The sequence below is a fragment of the Pseudophryne corroboree genome, chromosome 1 (genome assembly GCF_028390025.1).
Source record: "Pseudophryne corroboree isolate aPseCor3 chromosome 1, aPseCor3.hap2, whole genome shotgun sequence".
In the NCBI taxonomy this organism is placed as follows: Eukaryota; Metazoa; Chordata; class Amphibia; order Anura; family Myobatrachidae; genus Pseudophryne; species Pseudophryne corroboree.
Window position 1 is genome coordinate 743,258,297 of NC_086444.1, and position 18,914 is coordinate 743,277,210.

General features: G+C 45.9%; 1 protein-coding gene across 1 annotated transcript in view; it reads left to right on the forward strand.

Moving 5' to 3' along the window:
* MYO1F (myosin IF) overlaps positions 1 to 18,914 on the forward strand; it is a 310,663-nt gene that overhangs the window by 167,991 nt on the left and 123,758 nt on the right. Inside the window, exon 10 of the mRNA XM_063916390.1 lies at positions 1,802 to 1,998. Coding sequence (XP_063772460.1) covers positions 1,802 to 1,998 — 197 coding nt within the window. The remainder of the gene's footprint in view (positions 1 to 1,801; positions 1,999 to 18,914) is intronic.

Below are 18,914 nucleotides of genomic sequence, written 5' to 3' on the forward strand. Positions count from 1 at the left end.
GTGGGCCCCTTCATAGCGGCAATGCACTGGCTGCACAGCTGCTAGTTCTGCCACTGCTCCAGATGCTTTCATACAGTGAATAGCTGTCAGCACTCTGATTAGTGGATAGGTCCATTCATTCACCAATCAGCATACTGACAGCCATTCACTTTCTGGCTGCAACCAGGGAGGTACTGTAGGTAGAGAATGCTGCCTGACCGATCTGATTGTGTGACCACCACCCACCCCTGCTCGAAGGCCCCTACGTTAATATGACCCTGGGTAGAAACAAGAACTTTAGAAACTTATCCTAATAGGCGCAAAGCTATTATTACAACATAAGTTGGTTCTACCAAACAGTGGCGTGCGGTGAGGTCAGTGGCTGGGGAGGCACAAGCAGCTAGCAATCCTTCTCCCCCACTCAATAGAGTGGGAGGGGGGGGGGGTGAAGTATAGCCCCCCCCCCCCTACAACTATGCCCCGCACCCCTGGTGGCAGTGGGTGCGGGGTTCATTGTTAATATTGTTCTTTACAGGTGGCGTACAGGTCCCAGCAAGCCTGCCTCAGCATGCTGGCACTTGGAGAGCCAGAAGTGCCAGCATGCCCGGACATAAATGGCCCGCTGGCACCTGTAGTCCACCTGTAAAGAATAGTAATATTGTTCTTTACAGATGGCCTACAGGTCCCAGCAAGCCTGCCCCAGCATGCTGGCACTTGGAGAACCACAAGTGCCAGCATGTCCGGACATAAATGGCCTGCTGGCACCTGTTGTCCACCTGTAAAGAAAATATTTAAATAAAAACACCACACTGTCTTTAAAAAAAAAAAGTTTATTTGACAGGTTCTTCAACTGGGGGCGGCAGCCTTTAAGCTCTTTTGCATGGCCGCCGCCTACCCAGGGCTTCCGGCGTCTTCACCTGGGGGGGCACCACCTCCCCAGGGCTTCCAGCGTCTTCCTCCGGCGTCTTCACCTGGGAGGCGGCGGCCTTTAAGCTCTTTTGCATGACTGCCGCCTTCCCTAGGGCTTCCAGCGTCTTCACCTGGTGGGCGGTGGCTGCTAAACTCTTTTGCATGGCCGCCGCCCATCCAGGACTTACGGAGTCTTCTGCCTTCAGGAGCTCTTCTCTGCTCCTCCTCCGCCATCGGACTGACAGCCGCTCCCTCGCGCTGACTTATATAAGTCAGCCAGAGGGGGCGGGGCGATGACGCAGCGAGCCGTGATTGGCTCGCAGCGGCCATCTTGAATTTCAGAAATGACACTGAGGCGCTATTTTTGAAATTGTTACCGCTCCGCTGCTAAACTCTGCACCGCCGCCCGCACTTCCGCCGCCCACACCTCCACTGCCTGCACCTCCACCGCCACCCGCCTCTCGCACCTCCACCGCCTACCGCCGCCTGCACCTCTGCCGACGCCTGCACCTCCGCCGCGCCCACACAGTGATTGACAGCGGATCCAGTGACGGATCCGCTGGCCAATCACTGTGGCCTCACTGACAGGGGCGTGCCTTCACGGGTTGCACGTCCCTGCTACCAAGTACAAGTCTGCAGGGGTTGAATATCTATGCAAGCAGTATTTTTCCATTTTCACTGGTTTGCAATAAAAATACGGTTTAGTAGAATCTGTATAAGTGCCATCTGTAATACAGACACATCTGTTTGCTTTTCAGGTTTAAACACATGTGCAAGCCACTATATGTAACCATTTACAGTACTAATCAGAGATATGAATGTGGTGTAAAATGTGCTTTTGAATATCTAAACCTCTTTTAGTAGCAGCTGTCTGATCCTGTCGTCTCATGTCTTTTAACTCATTGTTTTCCAGACTTGGCTTTTCCCGCCTACTTGCTTGGTATAGACAAAGAGCGCCTCAATGGAAAACTCACCAGCCGGAAGATGGATAGTAAATGGGGAGGACGCTCAGAATCTATCACTGTTACCTTAAATGTGGAGCAAGCCACTTATACACGGGATGCTCTGGCTAAAGCTTTGTATTCAAGAGTCTTTGATTTCCTGGTGGAGGTGAGCCGTCAGGAAGGGAACAGGTTCTGATGGTGGTATATTATAGCTTAGGCTGCACAAATAGTACAAGGGTAGAGTAGGAACACTTCCTAAACAGAATCACAGATGGACAAACAGTAAATTCAAAAGAGAAATACATTTTCCCAGTTAGGTACAAATTTACAAAACACCAGGGGGTACATACCTCCCAGCTATCCCGATTTTGGTGAGACAGTCCCGGTTTTAACAGTCTGTCCCGTTGTCCCATCCATGGGTCGCAGTGTCCCAGGTGGGGGGGAGGGGTGGGGGGCAGTTGGGAGATCCCACCTGTCACTCGCTGCTCTGAGCAGAGCAGTGGTGGATAGATACTGTGCGCATGTGCAAGCATCTATTCCCGGCAGAGAGGGACAGGGGGCATGGCCAGCAGCTCACTGAGTGCTGTTCATGCCCCCATAATGTAAAAAACAAGGGGCGTGGCTTGCCATGAGGCCATGCCCCCTAGCTTATAGGCCATGCCCCTTAATTTCAGGCATTTGTCCCTCCCTGGAAGAGAATAAAGTTGGGAGGTATGGGGGTATACTGTATGTACTAAAGTGGTTTACAGAAGTGCACATGTTGCCCATAGCAACTAATCAGAATCTAGCTATTATCATCTAGAACAGTGGTTCTCAACCTCAGTCCTCAAGTACCCCCAACAGTTCATGTTTTCCAGGTCTCCTCACAGGATTGCAAGTGAAATAATTTGCTCCACCTGTGGGTCTTTAATAATGTGTCAGTGAGTAATGAATACACCTGTTCAACTGCTAGGTGACCTGGAAAATATGAACTGTTGGGGGTACTGTACTTGAGGACCGAGGTTGAGAACCACTGATCTAGAACGTGTAATATAAAATTATTATTATTATTAACAGTTTCTTATATAGCACAGCATATTCCGTTGCGCTTTACAATTAGAACAACAGTAATAGAACAAAACTGGGTTAAAAAAAAAACAGACAGACATAGAGGTAGGAAGGCCCTGCTTGCAAGCTTACAATCTATAGGGGATGAAAAGTAGTATCTGATTGTTTGCGTTGGGCAACATCTCCACTTCTGTAAAACCGCACTTTAGTAAATATACCCCCAGTTGTTGTGTTGGAATTTGTAAGAGAACTTCCATTAGCTCCAGCTAGGTTTCATTTTTTTGTTTTATATTGTATTATTTTTCACTATACAGAAGACTGAATAATCATATTTGCTTATACAGTGGTGTATCTAGGTGTCTGAGCGCCCCTGGCAAATTAAGGAACTGGCGCCCCCACCTCCCCCACCCAGATACACAGAGGGGGGAGTTACAGATAGGCTGAGGTCAGGGACTCTGAGGGATAATTACAGAGAGGGTGCGGGTAGGGACAATGAGGAGGAGAGCTTACAGGGAGGCTGAGGTCAGGGACACTGAGGGGGAATTACAGGGAGGGTGTGGGCAGGGACACTGAGGGGGAATTACAGGGAGGGTGCGGGTAGGGACAATGAGGAGGAGAGCTTACAAGGAGGCTGAGGTCAGGGACACTGAGGGGGAATTACAAGGAGGGTGTGGGCAGGGACACTGAGGGGGAATTACAGGGAGGGTGTGGGTAGGGACAATGAGGAGGAGAGCTTACAGGGAGGCTGAGGTCAGGGACACTGAGGGGGAATTACAAGGAGGGTGTGGGCAGGGACACTGAGGAGGAATTACAAGAAGGGTGCAGGCAGGGACACTGAGGGTATATATGCACACATACATACAGTTAAAAACCCCTCTCTAGGTGTGATGGCACTACATGTCCCAGAAAATCCAGTTGACAAGGTGTGCTGGGACTTGTAGTCTCAACACAGCTGGACAGGCAGTCACTGGTCTAGATACCTCTCCATACAGAGCTCTTTGTAAGCTGTGATCCATACTGCCAGGATAGACCATGTAGTGCAGCTACGGTACCGCAGAAAATGTACAGGTATGCTCATGCTGCACTGCTGACTGGTGCTGATTGTAGTGGCTGGTTTTGGTGACAGACCACGTGGGACCAATGAGAAGGGGAGCGGATGAGGAAGAGGAGGTGCCTCGCCCCTCGCCATACCTGGAAGTGCCCCGCTCCCTGGCTATATTCACCATCATTGTGACTGTAGTCACAGAGAGTGTCAGAGTGCAATACGCCTCTGAGAGTCCGGCAGTGGATGAGCACTGCTAAGGGATGTACTCAGTGAGAACTACTGTGTCATTCTACCCCCTGGCAAGGGTGGCACTGCCCCCCCCCTCCCCCTTGGCCGGCACCCCTGGCAAGTGAAATCCTGGCCAATAGGAAGATACACCCCTGTGCTTATATCATACTTGCTGACTTTCTTTATACCCTCTCTTTTCTGCAGCGGGGTACACTGGGATTCCACAGGGAATAACATTGGGGTGTAGAGTTGGATCTTGATCCGAGGCACCAACAGGCTAAAGCTTTGACTGTTCCTAAGATGCACTGCACTGCCTCCTCAATATCCCCTCCTCCAGGCACTGGAGCTCAGTCTGTATGTTGGTGCCTGCAGTGCAGGCAGCTAACAGGGAGGGCTGCGTTAGGCAGCCCTGAAAAGAGCTTTTCTGAGAAGAAAGAAGACTTCAAGGGCCACAGCACAGGCACTAGATGCTATATGTCATACTGACATATCGTGCTGCGGCTCCATCACCTCCCCCAGCGGCACTGTATACTCTCGAGCCCTGGTTGCCGGGTACTTACAGCGGAGGCGCTCCGGTCTCATCAGGCACACATCACCGCTGCTGCTCTCCTGGATCGCGTGGCCGCACTTACAGGGAGGAGGTAAAAGGGTCCCCCAGGTGGGACCCACCGAAATTGCGATCCGGCGCGGTCCTAAGAGACAGACTTCGCCGCTGGCGTGGACACTGTGGTCGTGCAGGGACCCCACTATATCCATCAGGGCAAGGAGCACAGGTTGGATTTACTAAAATCCGTTTAGTACAGGCTCCATAGTACCCGGTGGTGAAGCCCAGCAGAGGGGATAAGGCTCTGATCTGTAGCCCCTCCCCCCAGCTACAGGCACCATCTACAGCAGATGTTCCCACCCTGGAGCTTCATCTCCCTCACTCACTCCCTGTCAGCTTTTGGACGCCATTACACAGAGTTGTGCTGATTCTGGGACTGATGGGCACAGTGTTTACTGTGCATTGTTATATCTGTATACATACATAATTTTAAGTAGTATTACTAGTCCAGTGCAGTCTTATTGTTGTGTGTAATAATTTCAGCATGGTACATGTGACTGTGTGTGCCTATAGCTGCCGTGTCGTTTCCATTCCATGTACCACGTCTTGCTATCACTATATTCTGTACCCTGAGGGGGCTAAGTGCGTCAGGGTCCCATATACAGTGTATATATATATATACAGTGTATATATATATATATATATATATATATATATATATATATATTAGTGATGAGCGGGTTCGGTTCCTCGGGATCCGAACCCCCCGAACTTCATCCTTTTTTGCACGGGTCCGAGCTTGCTCCGAACCCCCCGAACTTCATCCTTTTTTGCACGGGTCGGGCTTGCTCGGTTAACCCGAGCGCGCCCGAACGTCATCATCCCGCGGTCGGATTCTCGCGAGATTCGTATTCTACATAAGGAGCCGCGAGTCGCCGCCATTTTTCACTCGTGCATTGGAGATGATAGTGAGAGGACGTGGCTGGCGTCCTCTCAGTTTCTATGTTCAGTGTGCTGCAAATATCTGTGCTCAGTGTGCTGCAAATATCTGTGTTCAATGTGCTGCAAATATCTGTGCTCAGTGTGCTGCAAATATCTACGTTCTCTGCCTGAAAAACGCTCCATATCTGTGCTCAGTGTGCTGCAAATATCTGTGCTCAATGTGCTGCAAATATCTACGTTCTCTGCCTGAAAAATGCTCCATATCTGTGCTCAGTGTGCTGCAAATATCTGTGCTCAGTGTGCTAATTGCTTTATTGTGGGGACTGGGGACCAGCAGTATTATATAGTAGGAGTACAGTGCAGAATTTTGCTGACCAGTGACCACCAGTATTATACGTTCTCTGCCTGAAAAACGCTCCATATCTGTGCTGCATTGTAGTATATAGTAGGAGGACAGTGCAGAATTTTGCTGACCACCAGTATATATATAGCAGTACGGTACAGTAGTCCACTGCTCTACCTCTGTGTCGTCAAGTATACTATCCCATCCATACCTGTGGTACATTTAAGTTTTGCACAGTATATCTATAGTAGGAGGACAGTGCATAATTTTGCTGACCACCAGTATATAATATATAGCAGTACGGTACAGTAGGCCACTGCTCTACCTACCTCTGTGTCGTCAAGTATACTATCCCATCCATACCTGTGGTGCATTTAAGTTTTGGACAGTATATATATAGTAGGAGGACAGTGCATAATTTTGCTGACCACCAGTATATAATATATAGCAGTACGGTACAGTAGGCCATTGCTCTACTTACCTCTGTGTCATCAAGTATACTATCCATCCATACCTGTGGTGCATTTCAGTTGTGCGCAGTATATATAGTAGTAGGCCATTGCTATTGATATATTACTGGCATATAATTCCACACATTAAAAAATGGAGAACAAAAATGTGGAGGGTAAATTAGGGAAAGATCAAGATCCACTTCCACCTCGTGCTGAAGCTGCTGCCACTAGTCATGGCCGAGACGATGAAATGCCATCAACGTCGTCTGCCAAGGCCGATGCCCAATGTCATAGTAGAGCAGTGGCGCACCCAGGGGGGGTTTCCGAGTACCCAGAAACCCCCCTCCACTAAAAAAAAGAAAAACATTTTTTTTTATTTTTTTTTAGCTGCATGAGTATTATTAATGACTGTCTAGCGTCCTCTGCAGCCTGCTGTCTTCCTGGTGGCACTTGCAAGTGCAATAAAAGTTTACTTTATTTTAATTATAGTACATATATATCCATGTGCCTACATATATACACATGTATATACATACATACATACATATAAACACACACATATGATATATATATATATACACATGTGTATATATATGTGTACTGTATGTGTGTGTATGTATATATATATATATATATATATATATATATATATATATATATATATATATATATATGTATGCATGTTTAATATGCTATGTATATGTGTATATGGGTTCACTACGATCTCCCGGTGGCTGGCCTCCCGGCGACCAGCATACCGGCGCCGGGAGGCCGGCCGCCGGCTTACCAACAGTGTGGCGAGCGCAAATGAGCCCCTTGCGGGCTCGCTGCGCTCGCCATGCTACGCGCACCACACTATTCTATTCTCCCTCCAGGGGGGTCGTGGACCCCCACGAGGGAGAATAAGTGTCGGTATGCCGGCGGTCAGGCTCCCGGCGCCGGTATGCTGGTCGCCGGGAGCCCGACCGCCGGCATACTGAAGACCACCCGTGTATATGTATGTGTGTGTGTATATATATATATATATATATATATATATATATATATATATATATATATATATATATGTGTGTGTAGATATATGTATATATATATATATATATATATATATATATATATATATATATAGATATATGTATATATATATATATATATATATATATATATATATATATATATATATATATATATATATATATATATATATATATACACACACACACAAACGCACTAGTTTTACGGACCCAGCATATACTGGGTCACCTCAGTCCCCACCCCCGTGATTGGCTCCGCCCAGTTCTGGAAACCCCCCCATGCAAATCCTGCGTTTGCCACTGTAGAGAGCATGTAAAATCCAAAAAAATAAAGCTCAGTAAAATGACCCAAAAATCTAAATCAAAATCGTCTGAGGAGAAGCGTAAACTTGCCAATGCGCCATTTATGACACGGAGTGGCAAGGAACAGCTGAGGGCCTGGCCTATGTTCATGGCTAGTGGTTCAGCTTCACATGAGGATGGAAGCACTCATCCTCCTGCTAGAAAGCTTAAAAGAGTTAAGATGGCAAAAGCACAGCAAAGAACTGTGCGTTCTTCTAAATCACAAATCCCCAAGGAGAGTCCAATTGTGTCGGTTGCGATGCCTGACCTTCCCAACACTGGACGGGAAGAGGTGGCATCTTCCACCATTTGCATTCCCCCTGCAAGTGCTGGAAGGAGCACCCGCAATCCAGTTCCTGATAGTCAAATTGAAGATGTCACTGTTGAAGTACACCAGGATGAGGATATGGGTGTTGCTGGCGCTGGGGAGGAAATTGACAAGGAGGATTCTGATGGTGAGGTGGTTTGTTTAAGGCAGGCACCCGGGGAGACACCTTTTGTCCATGGGACAAATATGGCCATTGACATGCCTGGTCAAAATACAAAAAAAAATCACCTCTTCGGTGTGGAATTATTTCAACAGAAATGCGGACAACTGGTGTCAAGCCGTGTGTTGCCTTTGTCAAGCTGTAATAAGTAGGGGTAAGGATGTTAACCACCAAGGAACATCCTCCCTTATATGTCACCTGGAGCGCATTCATCAGAAGTCATTGACAAGTTCAAAAACTTTGGGTGACAGCGGAAGCAGTCCACTGCCAACTATATCCCTTCCTCTTGTAACCAAGCTCCTGCAAACCACACCACCAACTCCCTCAGTGTCAATTTCCTCCTTAGACAGGAAAGCCAATAGTCCTGCAGGCCATGTCACTGTCAAGTCTGACGAGTCCTCTCCTGCCTGGGATTCCTCCGATGCATCCTTGAGTGTAACGCCTACTGCTGCTGGCGCTGCTGTTGTTGCTGCTGGGAGTCAATCGTCATCCCAGAGGGGAAGTCGGAAGACCACTTGTACTACTTCCAGTAAGCAATTGACTGTCCAACAGTCCTTTGCGAGTAAGATGAAATATCACAGCAGTCATCCTGCTACAAAGCGGATAACTCAGGCCTTGGCAGCCTGGGTGGTGAGAAACGTGTTTCCGGTATCCACCATTAATTCACATGGAACTAGAGAATTGATTGAGGTACTGTGTCCCCGGTACCAAATACCATCTAGGTTCCATTTCTCTAGGCAGGCGATACATGTACACAGACGTCAGAAAAAGAGTCACCAGTGTCCTAAAAAATGCAGTTGTACCCAATGTCCACTTAACCACGGACATGTGGACAAGTGGAGCAGGGCAGACTCAGGACTATTTGACTGTGACAGCCCACTGGGTAGATATATTGCCTCCCGCAGCAAGAACAGCAGCGGCGGCACCAGTAGCAGCATCTCGCAAACGCCAACTCGTTCCTAGGCAGGCTACGCTTTGTATCACCGCTTTCCAGAAGAGGCACACAGCTGACAACCTCTTACGGAAACTGAGGAACATCATCGCAGAATGGCTTACCCCAATTGGACTCTCCTGGGGATTTGTGACATCGGACAACGCCACCAATATTGTGCGTGCATTACATGTGGGCAAATTCCAGCACATCCCATGTTTTGCACATACATTGAATTTGGTGGTGCAGAATTATTTAAGAGATGCTGTTGGTGGCCCGAAGAATTGCGGGCCACTTTCGGCATTCAGCCACAGCGTGCCAAAGACTGGAGCACCAGCAAACACTCCTGAACCTGCCCTGCCATCATCTGAAGCAAGAGGTGGTAACGAGGTGGAATTCAACCCTCTATATGCTTCAGAGGATGGAGGAGCAGCAAAAGGCCATTCAAGCCTATACAGCTACCTACGATATAGGCAAAGGAGTGGGAATGCACCTGACTCAAGCGCAGTGGAGAATGATTTCAACGTTGTGCAAGGTTCTGCAACCCTTTGAACTTGCCACACGTGAAGTCAGTTCAGACACTGCCAGCCTGAGTCAGGTCATTCCCCTCATCAGGCTTTTGCAGAAGAAGCTGGAGAGATTGAAGGAGGAGCTAAAACAAAGCGATTCCGCTAGGCATGTGGGACTTGTGGATGGAGCACTACATTTTGGCCACCGTGCTCGATCCTAGATTTAAAACCTACGTTGTATCTCTGATTCCGGCAGACACAAGTCTGCAGAGGTTCAAAGACCTGCTGGTGAGAAAATTGTCAAGTCAAGCGGAACGTGACCCGTCAACAGCTCCTCCTTCACATTCTCCCGCAACTGGGGCTGCGAGGAAAAGGCTAAGAATTCCGAGCCCACCCGCTGGCGGTGATGCAGGGCAGTCTGGAGCGAGTGCTGACATCTGGTCCGGACTGAAGGACCTGCCAACGATTACTGACATGTCGTCTACTGTCACTGCATATGATTCTCTCACCATTGAAAGAATGGTGGAGGATTATATGAGTGACCGCATCCAAGTAGGCACGTCAGACAGTCCGAACGTATACTGGCAGGAAAAAGAGGCAATTTGGAGGTCCTTGCACAAACTGGCTTTATTTTTCCTAAGTTGTCCCCCCACCCCCCCTCCAGTGTGTACTCCGAAAAAGGTGTTTAGTGCAGCCGCTCACCTTGTCAGCAATCGGCGTACGAGGTTACTTCCAGAAAATGTGCAGAAGATGATGTTCATCAAAATGAATTATAATCAATTCCTCCGTGAAGACATTCACCAGCAATTGCCTCCAGAAAGTACACAGGGACCTGAGATGGTGGATTCCAGTGGGGACGAATTAATAATCTGTGAGGAGGGGGATGTACACAGTGAAAGGGGTGAGGAATCTGACGATGAGGAGGAGGTGGACATCTTGCCTCTGTAGAGCCAGTTTGTGCAAGGAGAGATTGATTGCTTCTTTTTTGGTCGGGGCCCAAACCAACCAGTCATTTCAGTCACAGTCGTGTGACAGACCCTGTCGCTGAAATGATGGGTTTGTTAAAGTGTGCATGTCCTGTTTATACAACATAAGGGTGGGTGGGAGGGCCCAAGGACAATTCCATCTTGCACCTCTTTTTTCTTTCATTTTTCTTTGCATCATGTGCTGTTTGGGGACTATTTTTTTCAAGTGCCATCCTGTCTGACACTGCAGTGCCACTCCTAGATGGGCCAGGTGTTTGTGTCGGCCACTTGGGTCGCTTAGCTTAGTCGCACAGCTACCTCATTGCGCCTCTTTTTTTCTTTGCATCATGTGCTGTTTGGGGACAATTTTTTTAATCTGCCATCCTGTCTGACACTGCAGTACCACTCCTAGATGGGCCAGGTGTTTGTGTCGGCCACTTGGGTCACTTAGCTTAGTCATCCAGCGACCTCTGTGCAAATTTTAGGACTAAAAATAATATTCTGAGGTGTGAGGTGTTCAGAATAGACTGGAAATTAGTGTAAATTATGGTTATTGAGGTTAATAATACTATGGGATCAAAATGACCCCCAAATTCTATGATTTAAGCTGTTTTTGAGGGTTTTTTGTAAAAAAAACACCCGTATCCAAAACACACCCGAATCCGACAAAAAAATTTCAGGGAGGTTTTGCCAAAACGCGTTCGAATCCAAAACACGGCCGTGGAACCGAATCCAAAACCCAAAAAATTTCCGGTGCACATCACTTTGTATATATATATATATATATATATATATATATATATATATATATATATATATATATATATATATATATATATATATATATATATATACATACAAACAGAGAACCCAGCACTCACCAAAGTAAACTCACTTATCCTCAACAATTCAATAAATAAATGATGGGGGTTTAGTTGGTGTATTGGCTAATGCACGGAAGCCTGTATACCGATTCAAGGTACCCCACCTTCGTACAGGTCCTACACTATCACAGAGTCTTAAAACCTGACTACCACACTGCTGCATCATCTGCCTGCTAGATGTAATGTGTACCTGCCACAGACTTTATGGCTTTTAAAGGCACACTAGTCACCTATTGCACTGGCTCAAAGATGATTGCTAAAAAACAGCTGAGACAGGTTCAGGATAATAAAGTCCACACAGGGGTGCATGAGAAAGCTAGTGGCCACGGTATATATATATATATATATATATATAGTGTTTCACAGGATATACTGTTTTTTGTATTTTTCTTTGTGTATTTCAGTCACCATATACCACTTAAATCCTCTGTTTGTGTTCTGCATTGGCAGTCACACTCCACAGGGGTTTTTTGTCAGGTACTGTGTCTGGCTATATTGTACTGGTACGCCCTAAGGCTACGTTTCCATATAATGTCTGCTACACAGGGCGGAAGATTCGTGGCTGATCCTGCATCATGCAGTGCTGACGCCAAGGATTTATCTGAGGAAAATATTCCAGCTGAGGGTCCAGGTATTGGGGGTTTCTGTACCCCTCAGTCATTCTGCAGCACCGGTGGCACACCAAGACCCACCTTGGGCTGCTTTTTCTAATTTACTGACTACGCTAGTAACAAGACTTACGCCACCTGTGGGACCTCCTGTGCCATTACAGCCACATATTGTGCCTGTAGTTAATCCGCCATGGGCGGATACTCTGTCTACTCAGTTACAGCAATTAAATCAGTCTTTGGTTAAACAAAAGCCTAACCCTCGCCTCTTAGGACCAAGGTGTCATCTAAGCGGGCCATTTCCTCCTCACAATCCTCTCGTGTTTCGGATACTTCATCAGATGAAGATGGGGTATATATTGACCCATCAGACACTGATGCACATGCTTCTTGTCAAAGTCAGAAAAATATCACGATGCACACTACCATATTTGCACCTCATACAGGACCGCGCTGCGCATGCGTGCGCTCTCCCGTGCGTGCGCATACCCGCTGTTACGTGCACCCGCAGGCGCACGGTATGCGCATTTACGGTAGAGTTTCTGTGTGCCCAGCGTGCGACTCAATCGTTACATATTTTAACTATATAATGTATTTTGTAGATCATGGTTCCCTTGATAGATTCTGAAAGTTTAGTTAATATAGCATGTTCGTGGACAAAGAGATCCCTCTTTGTTTGATACGAAGGGTCAGACATGGGTCATACAGTGGTGTTTAGTATCCATCGGAAGAGTATTTAATTAGCAATATTCCGGTGTTGGTTTGAAGCGGATTAATCGCTCGTGCGAATAGTTATGGACATAAGAAGTTTATGTACTTTTACTATTATTTGCACTTACTTATCCATGCGGCGGGAAACCTAGTTTCCCACCCACCTGAGCAGTTGGAAATAGACACAGCCCACCTGTATGAATCAACCTATGACCTTTTGTTATAATGCGAAGACGAATTCCTGTGTCCAATGAACAATGAGGTTGTAGGGACCATTGAATTGTATTGTGTGTCGGGCATAAATAGACAAGCCGATCTGATCCAGCTGACTCTCTTCAACGGTTCTCATCACTGATAATCGGGAGCTGGATATTCAGAAAGGCGCTTGCGATCGTTCCCTTTGTGCGTAAGTTTTCTCCGCAATCATATTGTCTTTATGGTTATTGTGAGCCATATCTCTCTCTCTCTCTCTCTCTCTCATTTTCCCTTAAACGTCATTGTATTGTATTGTATTTCCTGTGTAGTTATCTGGTTAGTTAGTCTATGTTATATTGTAGTGTATGACTTGTATTGTATTATTCTTTTTCAAGTATAACATTCATATAAGGCGTTAGACCCTAAGCCCGGTATTTGTGTATTTCTTATAGTGTTAAGTATTCTCAGAGCGTCGGTGACGCTCGAACAGCTTTTAAGTTAATAAGGTTACACTGTGTTGCATCTACACTCTATCACTACACTAAGGTTTTCCTGTATAATACATTGTTCATGGTTAACATATAAAGGTTTAACATTGTGAGCGTCAGCGCCGCTGGTGATCTCCTCGTGGTCCCGAGCGTCCGCTACGCTATAGCGAAACATTACGTTAGTCGGCAGCCAATAGCGTGCCTGCCTGTGATCTCTTGGCCGTGAGCGAACGTGACGCTTGAGCGTCTCGACTACGGCTAAGCGATTGCTACGCAATGTGCGTACCCTTACGGTACTCCATAGGTCAATAGCGTACAGTGTTCTTAGACCTCTTAAAGGGTTTTAAATAAGATAAATATTTAGCTTTATCAATTGGCGGCTCGCCCGTCCTTCACATATCTGCACTAGGTAATTTCAGCAGACATTATCCATCAGCAAAGGGCGGGAGATCATATTCCTCGCAGTGCTGACTGGATAAGCGTCTGCTTCGCTTAGTAAAGGGTGCTGAAGGAATCCGGGAACCGGAGGTAAGAACAAAACGCTAGTATCTTTTAAAACTGTTTTATTTCTGTTTTGCGTACACACGCATATAGCTGCATTTCTTTTTCGTGTATTTTCATATCACTCTCCTGTTTGCCATTTCACAATTGATAACGTGCTGAGAAAGATTTGTTGCTATTGGTAGTTAAAGAGTAAAAATGATACATTAAGGGGTAATTTGTAAAACACACGCACAGCTTCGCCTGAGATACAAGGAAAGACCTGTGTGGTGCTTGGTAGATGATTACAGTTAAAGATCATCTACATTGATAAACGTGCTAATTGTATTTTTGTGGCCAGCGTACACGTGTCTCTAACAAAAGGCTGAGACTCGCGAACGCAACACAAAGGCCGACGCACGCAGCGTATATTACGCAACGGAGCGTCTGGGTACGCCCACCGAAACTCAAATCGCACAATAGCATTGTTTTAGTGGGGGCGGTATAATATAGCCACGCGATAATAGCACAAATTGATTTCAGTTTCCAAAACTTAGTTTAAATACCTTACTTTACTGTAGCGCCTCTGGGGAGAACTATCAGATTACGGGAAATGATTTTTCTGATCAGAAAACTATAGAATGATAGTGGGTTGAAAACGGTATGAGTGTATTGAATCCCGCTTGGTGAACTGAGTGATCTGGGTGATCTTGGTGGAACGTGATGAGCACGGTCTAAGTGAAAACGTGCGACAGAGTGTGATAAAGTTTTCGTTGTATTACGCTCTGGCTGTTTTGGAGCACAGTAGGGAGACTCCAATGATCCTACCATTTATGGGCAACAAGTGTCTATAAGTGGTACGATTGGACCGCACGGTTGTAGGTGTGACCAATAACGCAACGTGATACGAGGTAAATTGCCCTCATACGTGTTGTGGGAAGCACATGCAAGCGTGATTTGTGTAAAGAAAAAGGAAGGGAATTTTCTCAGGAAAATCTCTAGAGGTAGGGCCTGCAACGGCTACACGTGTCTGCTAGAAGGCGGACCGGAGATACCCGGAGCAGAAGAAGCTGGTGGAAGAGCTTGGAAAACTCCCACCGTAGACTGTGTTTGGTGCATTTTAGGAAGTTTTTCTGTGTTAAAAGAGGTCCACAATGGAAGCCAAGTGCACAACACAGGGACGTTCAGCAGTCAGGGTTCAGACTGCAGAGGCTTGCAGACCCCGAGGGTCTGCTCGGTTAGTAATGTGGGGGAGATATGGTCCCCACACTGAGACCTTTTGTGACGAATGGACACGAATGACTGTGGGGGATAAAGCACCATTTCCCGGGATAGGTAGTTTTGACTCAGAGGTATTGCATAATTTAAGGCGGAGGATCTGTCTCATAAAATCCTGGAAACAACGAGTTAAACATTATGATTGTTTGCAGTTATGGCAACAGGAAAGTGAAATGCAAAGAAATTTAACTTACATACCTGACTTTCATCTTGAGAGGAGAGACATGGCAATGGAGAGGATTATGGTTGCGGAGAAAGGCACAATGTTGTACGATAAAAATGCACTTAGCAACTGTATTAAGGATGAGAGTAACAAACGTAATAAGGTTTATAAAAATGAAAGTGTTAAATGTACAACTATTAACCCATGCAAGTCGCACCCCATGTTAAACTTTCCTCAGGATCACCAACAAGAAAGTGAGCCCAGCACGATGTCGGCACCTTTTCCAGCAGCCATCACACAAGACATCCAGGTGGACGCGACCAAATCGGTAAAGACTGTAATCAAACCCCCTAACGGAGGGTCAGGTGAGGTCGTGTCCACAGGTACGTATGGTGTTATACATCACGCACAAACAAATGTACCTCATATCGTAGAATCAATTCAGAATGACGTTACTGGACTTAATCCTGTCAGGGTAATTGCAGTACCAAATGGGAAAACTGACACTACAGGAGCCACTCCTGTCAGGAACATCGCCATGTACTGCCCCTTTTCCCGAACAGAATTAAGAACAATTCTGTCTGAATTTCCTGATCCCAGGAAAGACTTAGTTGCTTGTCAAAAGTATATTAGAGAGCTAGGAAATACTGCAGAGCCAAATAACAAAGATTGGAGGACAGTTTTGAGGGCATGTTTACCCCCCAATGTCGATTCATTGAAATTTATCGCTGATTGTAAGCTAGATGAGGAAGTACCACTAACAGACAAGTATAACCAAGATAATGTAAAAAGAATAAATCTACAGTTAGGAGTATATTTTCCTGCAGTAGTAAAGTGGAATAAAATCTTTACAATAAGACAAAAAGAAAGTGAATCCACACCAGAGTATTTTCATCGGGCTCTGCAGGATATGGCTAGGTACACTGGTATAGATGACATTGAAACTAATGTACACCACAGAGAGGTAGCTGTGTCCGTATTAATGGACAGCTTAAAAGACACACTAAAAATCAGGGTACAAACCTCTCTACCTCACTGGAGAGGTATCTCGGTGGCTGCATTAAGAGAGTCCGCTATCGAGCATGACCGCAATATCCAAAGAACCAGGGAAGCGCAGGGAGAACGGTTGATGGTAATGAGCATCCAAGCACTAGAGGAGGCATCAAGTCGACCGAAACCCCAGGCCCCTAGCACATGGAGGAAGCCAAGGATTTGTTATCTTTGTAGAAGAGAAGGGCATTATGCCAGCAACTGTAATAGCCCACATAAAGTCAGACCCCCTAGACAGAGAAATGAGCAAAATTATGACACACCAAATTATAATCAGGGATCATATAGGAAGAATTTTGGGCCACACCCATAATATATAGTCAGGAAAGGTGATCATTAGGACTGATGGTAAGCCTGAGGTTACGGTTAATAAATTGGGAGGTCATTCCCTGAAGACACAGGAATGACCGGGTGAAACGTTGTAAATGTATCTGTGAAATGTTTCTTTTCTCTCCCCATCTCTGACGATTATTGGTAGGACTCAAACATTGCATATCTGCTTGGTCTTTGCAGAAGTCTACCAAACCCCAGCATGACCTATCCGCATCAATGTATCCTGGCCAGATACAAAGGGTGGAGTATGGAGGTGCTGGTGGGAGGGACTGCGCAAGGAAACCATTGGACATGTAGAGATGACAGCCTGATGATCTGACAATATATTGAAATGTTTGAAAAATGTTTTTTTTCCTGTGGTTGTTTATTGTTGATTTATGTGATATATACATATGTGAACGGTTCTCTCTCTCTTGTTGTTTTTTCCTCTCCCTCTTCTCACTCATGTTTTCATGTTTTAAAGATGGTATGTCACACATCAGTTAGACAAATGGTAATGCAAGATTTTTTGCTCCTTACAGAAAGATCGCTGGTTTGGAAGGAATATTGCATCACCGGAATGTTCGTTTGGAAGACTGAGAGACAGCACCTTTGAGATGACAGCAGAACAAGAAGAACGACAAGACTAGAGAACTAATTATCGTAACAAGTTTCTCTCCCCCTCAAACTGTTTTTCTGTACCCCCATTACAAATTTCTTCTTTTCTCCTCCTGTAAGATAGACTTGCCCCAAGAGACTGTGATATGGATTTTCCTGTTGACCATGATGTTGACCAGAGCAGTCTGTTCCAGCGAGAGTACCATGGAGGTCGAGAAAGGATCCAGAAAGGTTCCGATGACTGAGACGGAGGTGTAAATTTCCAATAGCAACACAACCACCAAGCAAAGGCGAGTACCGGAAACGATCTAGCAGCCATGTTATTTGTAAACATTGTTAGCTGAAAAGAGAACTGTATCTGTAGACTCTGTGACAGTGTAGTAGAGGATGGGTGCATCAAGAAATGCCAATCCAGTTTTAATATCCACATGGACCGGCATCCATTGAGTGACTATCACTCCTTAGTGGGTAGTGTGTTAAATCAAACAGATTGTTGGGTATGCTCTCAAGTACCTCAAGGTCATAGCAAATCAGGGCTAGTACCATTCCCTTTAATGGTAGGAGAGGTACTTGAGCTAAAGGGTGGGAGACCGGTGGACAGGAGGTTTAATATCTCCAGTCCTCCTAGTTTGAAGCTCCACCAATATCATGTGGATAGACCCCTAGTATGTTTTAACATTTCCAATCCCCGAAAGCCGGGCAATTGGGAAGTGTCATGGAATAACAAAACCATGACCTTTTCACATAGAGCCGATAGAATGCCTACAGATACAGAGCTTATACGCCACATAGCCAGTAGAGAAAAATCTTTCCGATATAGGTATACCCTAGGAAGTAGGATTACGAGAGTTGGAGAGGTATCACCAGGATACTGTGCACATATCGTACAAACTGATACGTGTACTAGACAGATGGGAAAATTAGGGTTAGGAGATTTCACATGGAAGATGTGTAATATGGTTATGTCCTACTCCGTCCCATATGTTCTCCCCGATGATGCATATTTCATATGCGGGAGGAAGGCGTATAAGTGGCTTGCCCCAAACTCTGAAGGATTGTGTTATATTGGAAAAGTACTGCCTGAGGTAATGACTGTATCACATGCCAAAATGAAAGATATACACCGTGGTGCCCAAGCTCCTTATACTCACACCCATTACGAGCACATAGTTAAAAGGCAACTGACAGAAAGGACAGAGCATTCGGCCTCTGACATGATCCATGAATCCACCGGGATTCAGGTCCTACTTGCGTTAGATTTCACTCGCACCGCTAGAGGAGTGATGAACTATAGATATATATCTGCGCTTGCAAATTTGTTAGATAATATCACAGAAATGTATGATGACACTTTTAGGTATACTGGAAGAGAGCTTCAAGCTTATAAAACAGAACTGGTTCAGCATAGAATGGTTCTTAATTATC